Raw genomic sequence first — 6772 nt, forward strand, 5'->3', positions numbered from 1 at the left:
TTCCTCATTGTTCACATGCTATAGGGTGTGCTTACACAGGCTGCAGTTTTACTGTGTGATCACTGAGACCACCATGGTGTATTTGGCTTGGCTTTGACCAGAAGGCCATTGTGGTGCCAGCTGTATTGGTTTAGATCAAAGGTTTGTTTATAGATGTATGTGCCCTTGTGTGTAGTTGTGAGATAGCTGTTGGGAGGGGATCGCTCTATATTTTTGTTGTTGTTGTTCATTAGTTTTTGGCAAATCCAGACCTTATTGCCCTTCCTGCCCCTTCAGGCCCTCTGTCCTGGTAGAATGTGATGTCCCTCCTACTGGTAACACTGTGACTCCAGAAAGATGGTCAAGCTAACTGTTTGGCCTTCACAGATAATATTATGAATAAGTGTATTTTGCCTGAGTGTATGTCTGTGCACCACGTGTGTGCCCAGTACCCAAGGAGGCCAGAAGGGGATATATTTTCTGGAGCTAGAGTTATAGATGGTGGTGAGCTGCCTTCTGGGAGCTGGCAATCAAACCTACATCTTCTGGAACAGCAACAAGTGTTCTTAACCCCTGAGCCATCTCTCCAGCCCGTACTTTTTGAGTTGGAAGGAGGAATAGTTGGACAGCCCGGAGCCTGGGCCTGACAAGTTCATCCCTTGCTCCTAGCATATCCGCGTGGGCTGGGAGCAGCTGCTCACCACCATTGCCAGGACCATCAATGAAGTGGAGAACCAGATCTTGACCCGGGATGCCAAAGGCATCAGCCAGGAGCAGATGAACGAGTTCCGGGCCTCCTTCAACCACTTTGACCGGGTGAGAGCCCTACTCCTTGCTCACCTAGAGTGGCCCCCATCCCCCAACCCAGGGCCCTGGAGGGCACTGCCCAGGGGATGAGCCTGGTCCTTGAGTAGGTGAGGAGGAGAGAGAGCAAGGAACTAACAACAGCCTGCCCTGACTCAGTCTACCCCATAGAGACAGGCTTTCCGAGCTGGCCTTGGAAGGCCTGTCTTGCCGTGCACGCTTTCACGGCATTCCTAGAGTGAATGCTACTGCGGGTGAGAGGGTCTTTCATCCTTGACTTCCTCTCCTGTGCGAAATCAACCCTCAGGAATGAGGCTGCCAGAGTCACAAATAAAGCCCTGTGCCTACGGCTGTGGGGCCTGTCCCTTATCTCTGCCTTGGGACAAAGGAGCAAAAAGAGACTGCCCATACCGAGGCTGCATTTGGGCCCTACTATTGGGGACATTAGAGTACGCTGTCGTGACTCCTCATGTCAGCTTCAGGATGGGCTGCACATTCCCAGTACCCTGAGCTTGGGAACATCCACAGGGAGGTGGGATATGAGGCCAGGTGCTGTCCACCACCCTGCCTGCTTCACTGCCCTCCAGGAACCTGGCGAGGTGGGGGGGTAGGGTTCTGGGAGACATCAGGTAACCTGGGGCACTTCCGGGAGCTTCTCACCCTTGTGGCTCATCATGTTCCCCTCTGGCCCTGCTTTCCCAAGCAGGACTGTGTGTGCCAGGGACAGGGCCCCCTCTGGAACCTTGTCCGTGTGTCTAACTGTGTGCACTTTTATTTCCCCTCTCCCCCACCCTTTACCCTCCACCCTCTCCATCCGCATGCCTTTGTCCCGTGTCTCCCTACACACACCACCTTCCTCCCTGGGGCATGGCCCACCCTACCCCCACCCCACCCCCTCACGGCCTCCTCTTCCCTGACACCGCATGGCTCGCTGCCTGGCGCACCACGGCCCCAGGATCACTCCGGCACGCTGGGTCCTGAAGAGTTCAAAGCCTGCCTCATCAGCTTGGGTTATGATATTGGCAACGACCCCCAGGTACTTGCCTCCTGCATGGAGCACACTCAAGGGTGGCCTCTGGGGCGAGAAATAACGCATTTCTCCTTTTTTTCTTCTCTCTCTGTCTGAATCTCCCTGTCCCCCTTCCCGTGGGCCATGGGGCTCATCCTCTTCTGCTCTCCCTGCCTGCCCCCTGTTGGGTTCCTCTGACTTCTGACTTCTGTCCTCGGTATCTTTCCTGGGAACCTGCTTGGGTATCCGCCTCTTCTCCCTCATCACGTCTCATCATGGACTGGACTTCTGCATTTCTTTGCTCTGTCTTCCTTCGACGTGTTCCTCCTATACTCTGTGGCTCTCCCTGACCTCCACCATACACTCCACCCTTCCCTTCTGCTGTCTTCTTCCTCCCGCCTGTCTGTCCCTCCTGTGTCTTGGTGCCACTGCCCCACAGAAGAAGACGGGCATGATGGACACAGATGATTTCCGCGCCTGCCTTATCTCCATGGGTTACAACATGGTAACGTAAACCCCATCCTCTACCTGCCAGGCTTTCTGTGGCCCTGGCTGGGAGGCAGTCACCTAACTGGAGAAGCTAAGTCTTAGTAATGGTAGACTTGAGGCCCTTAGGTTAGCACTGCCCTCCCCAGGGGAGCCCCCTTTGTCCCCATCCTTGGGGAAGATGGCACCTGAAAACCAGACGACCCATGGGGTCAGGGTGTGGCTGAGAGGCTTGGCCTTCTCATCTGCAACATCTTAGGGTACTTTGGAGAAAGGACTCTTTTATTCCCATGATGGACACCACCTGGATGGCCGACCCCAAGGCGTTATAGGGATGATAGTTCTACTTTGCCCTACTTGAGACACGGAGGTATATATTTCTGCCCCGTAACAGCCCCATCCAGGCCTGCCACCACTCAGTCGTTGGCCCAGGCCTCTCTCTAACCTTGGGGTATCCCCACTTCATCCAGCTTTCTGAGGAGGACAAGGACACTTGTCTGGATAGACAGGTAATTCCTGTCTATTGGGCCAAATACAGAACGCATGTGGTGCCCGGCAAGGTTAAGGGCTGGGCCAGATGTGTACTCAGTAAGTCCCACTTTGCTATCAACATCTGTAGTCTCAGATGAAGTGAGGGAAGCCCCCTTAGTAGTTCTAAGAGTTAAATAACACGGTCATGAGTGCTGAGCACATGACTGGTGCTTGGGAAATACAGAGTGATTGGGAAACAGCCTGAGTTCTAATCCTAGCTTCCTGCTTCTTAGTCCTGTGACCTTGGGCAAATCACCTAGCCTATCTTGGTCTCAGATTTCTGTACGATGGAAATACTATGATTTTATTTAGTTGTGGTAATGATAAAATGAATTATAAAACATTTAGGGTAGTAGCTGGCATGTAGTACATGCTGTATAGGTATTAGCCTGTGCTGATGTTATTGTCACTATAATCAGTACCACCACTATCTTCTGTAAAGGGAACTCAAGGATCTGTAGGGGGTGGGAAGTCCTGAGTCTCTGTCACACCCTTGGGGCAGCCCAAGCCAGATCAGAGGGCTTTTGTGTACTCCACAGGCTACACAGGGCTTGAGGTCGACCTGAGATGCTCCAGGAGGCCATTAGGTGACAGGTGTGGGTTGGCTGTTTCCTCCAGGGAGAGGCAGAATTTGCCCGCATCATGAGCATTGTAGACCCCAACCGCTTGGGGGTAGTGACGTTCCAGGCCTTCATCGACTTCATGTCGCGAGAGACAGCTGACACGGATACAGCAGATCAGGTCATGGCGTCCTTCAAGATCCTGGCTGGAGATAAGGTGGGTCTCTTGTGGCTCAGGCATTGTTTTGGTCAGGCACACGGATGCGATATGAGCACCTCAGTCATTCCTTCCAGGGTCCCATGGGGCCTCACTGCTGTGTATCTCTGCCCATTCTGTAACGCCTTGGGCTCAGCTAGGGTGTTAGGAAATGGTATCGGCTTAAGGAAAACCTTTGCAAGGAACCCTGCAAGTCCGCAAAAACCACTTATGTTGAACGAAGGAGGTAAATGCTTTGGAGTGTGTAGTTGGGTGAGCCATACCACCTTGTAGGATCCAGAAACCATCTAGTCGAAATGCCTAATTTTGGAGAGGAAGAGAACAGTCCAGAAAGGGGTAGTGGTCACCTGACTTCTGGAGTGGACAGAGAGTGACCCCACTCTTCCTCACATCGGGTCCCAAGGGACTCACAGCTGTAGAACTTGGATTTATGAAGTCTTTGGTAAATATTAGAGCAGTGGTTCTCAATCTTCCTAATGCTGCAACCCATTAATAATACAGGTCTCCATGTTGTGGTGACCCACCCAACTATAAAAATATTTTTGTTGCTACTTCATAACTGTAATTTTGCTACTGTTCTGTTATCGTGATGTAAATATCTGATGTACATGATATCTAATATTCGACCCCTGTGAAAGGGTCATTCGACCCCAAAGGGGTCGCAACCCATGGGTTGAGAAATGTTATCCCAGAACCCTCAACTCCTATAAACAGCAGCGTCCAGGTTGATTGACCTAGTGGGGAAGGAAAGGAGATTCAGAGGCCCAGGCTAGGAGCTGGCTGAGCTGTGTGACAAGGCCCACTCTTGGAGACCAGTTACGAAAGCGGCCGGTAGCTGTGCTTCCTAAACTGCTGGACACCCCTTGTTAGACACTGGCAGAGGATGTGGAGGGCTCTTAGGAATGCATGTGTTCAGCCAGAAAACCTTTGATACCAAGCCAGCACGTGGTTACTATAAACCCGTAGGATGAATGAGAAGAATCTCTGTGGAATTGGTTTGGAAGGAAGTTGAAGTGGATACTAAAAACATGACGTTTTAAACACACACCACACACACACACACACACACACACACACACACACACGTATACTCATATTTATGTACATGCACATAGATGTCTGTGTTATATGTATGCATGCATGTTTTGTACGGATCAGGGAGATCTAGGAGAAAGTCCCTGACATTATTGGCAAATTTACTACCTAGTCATAGCGGCAGTGCAGTGTTCCTTTCCAGCTTTGCGACCCTGACTGTGCTTTCTCTACAGAATTACATCACGGAGGACGAGCTGCGCCGCGAGCTGCCACCGGACCAAGCCGAATACTGCATCGCGAGAATGGCCCCCTACGCAGGCCCAGACTCTGTGCCTGGTGCTCTAGACTACATGTCCTTCTCCACCGCACTGTACGGCGAGAGTGACCTCTAACCTGCCCCCCGCCCCGCCCACTTTGGCCCTCTGCGCGTGCGCCCCACCCTGCTCCTCCTCTGCCCAGTCCGGCTGTCCGGGTTTGGTTTCAGCTCAGCCACCAGGGGGACTAGCTGCAACCCGGGCGGCACGGAGCCTCCCTGCCGGCGAAGTGAGACAGTTTACAAAATTATTTTCTGCAAAAAAGGAAAAAAAAGAGTTACATTAAAAAAAAAAGTTAAAAAAAAACCAAAAACTACATATTTTATTATAGAAAAAAAAGTATTTTTTTCTCCACCAGTCTTAAATGGAAAAGAGGAAAAATTAACTATTTGCACCGAAATGTTTTTGTTGTGACATAGGAAAATAACCAAGCACAAAGTTATATTCCATTCTTTTTACTGAATTTTTTTTCCTTCTACCTGTTCCGTCTGCTGTATTCATTTCTCTCTTGTCCAGGGGTGGGGGGTGAGGGTAGGGGGGGGAGGTGGGCTCTTGTCAAAGCCACATTGGTGCATGTGTTGCTAGCTCACTTGTCCGTGAGAGTATTTTATGATATTAAAGAAAATCTTTTGAAATGGCTGCTTTTCAAAGAAGATAACTCATGGCTTCTCATTTTTAAAAGTCTCCTCAAAAGTATGGCTGGCCTGTTTTATGAATGCAGACTTTTTTTTTTTTTATTTGAATATTGCCTATTAAAGATAGGGCAGACTTGGAGATTATGATGTTGCTTGGCACAGACTCTTATTAAAACAACACTCCCATGACACCACTCCGTTTGCTCCTTTTGCTGACGTCCAAAAGTGAGGGTGGGGTCAAGAATGGTGTGGGATACCTCTGCCCGCTCACCTCTAGATTTTGAGCCTGGTATGTTCTATTTTATTTCTTTTGAGCATCACAGGAACTCACTGACAACGCAGATGATGTACACGCACCCTCATGCGTACGCATACCTGTATGTAAGAATACATGATGCTAGGCTCCAACTTATTATCTAAGTTGTCTGTGTTGTTAGAAGGCCTTACCCCTTTCTCCTTACCTGTCTCTTCCCTTAGGCTTCTACTCAAAGTACAGAGCAGTGAAAATGACCATGGTTAAGATAATTCAGCAGGTAAAGTTGTGTAGATGTGTTTGGGAATTGGGCCTGGAGTCAGGTTTAAAATCCACAGCTGTGCCTCTTAAAAATGGTGAACCGGCACTCCGCCATTCCCTCACCTACTAAGTGACGCTCTCACAACTGTGGCAAATGGAGAGCCAAGAAGACTAGTATGCGTGCATGTTGGCTGTGTGGATCTAATTTTCATTCTAAGGAGTCCATTGAGTTGGAAGAATTGCTTAAAAGTGAGCCAGTGGGGGCAGTGAGTTGGCTCAGTGGGTAAACGCCCCTGCTCCAAGGTCTGAAGACCCGAGTTTGGTCCCTGGACCCGCATGGTGGAGAGAACCAACTCTCCAAAATTGTTCTCGTGACACATGGATGTGGGTACATGCACTTGCATGTGCTAAGTAAATAAATATAAGTTTTTGTCTATCTTTAAATATGACAGTCCTTAACATGGTGTGTCCCCTCAATTAAAGAGACCAAAGCTAAGTCAAAATTCCTAGGCTGAGCTAGAGAACTCTATTGTAGGGATTGGTTCAGGAGGCCATTCTGGTGCACTCGGCTTTGGTTTGTCACGGAATGGTAACAAGCTCAGTAAATACTCAACGAGTGTGTCTCTGTAGAGAACGCCATAGAAGTAGGCTTTTGAGGCAGGCACATCTCTGTAAGTTTGAGACCAGA

At 49.7% G+C, this 6772-nt stretch overlaps 1 protein-coding gene across 3 annotated transcripts in view; it reads left to right on the forward strand.

Moving 5' to 3' along the window:
- The window catches only part of Actn1 (actinin alpha 1), a 95398-nt gene extending 89637 nt beyond the window's left edge, over positions 1–5761 (forward strand). The window contains exons 18-22 of one of the 3 annotated variants that reach the window (XM_038336783.1): positions 649–795; positions 1739–1819; positions 2232–2297; positions 3428–3586; positions 4855–5761. In XM_038336783.1, coding sequence (XP_038192711.1) covers positions 649–795; positions 1739–1819; positions 2232–2297; positions 3428–3586; positions 4855–5013 — 612 coding nt within the window. In that variant the 3' untranslated portion in view covers positions 5014–5761. The remainder of the gene's footprint in view (positions 1–648; positions 796–1738; positions 1820–2231; positions 2298–3427; positions 3587–4854) is intronic. The other 2 variants (XM_038336781.1, XM_038336782.1) reach the window with 2 other exon arrangements.
- The last annotated feature ends 1011 nt before the right edge of the window (positions 5762–6772 follow it).

Source organism: Arvicola amphibius, chromosome 7, assembly GCF_903992535.2.
Source record: "Arvicola amphibius chromosome 7, mArvAmp1.2, whole genome shotgun sequence".
NCBI lineage: Eukaryota > Metazoa > Chordata > Mammalia > Rodentia > Cricetidae > Arvicola > Arvicola amphibius.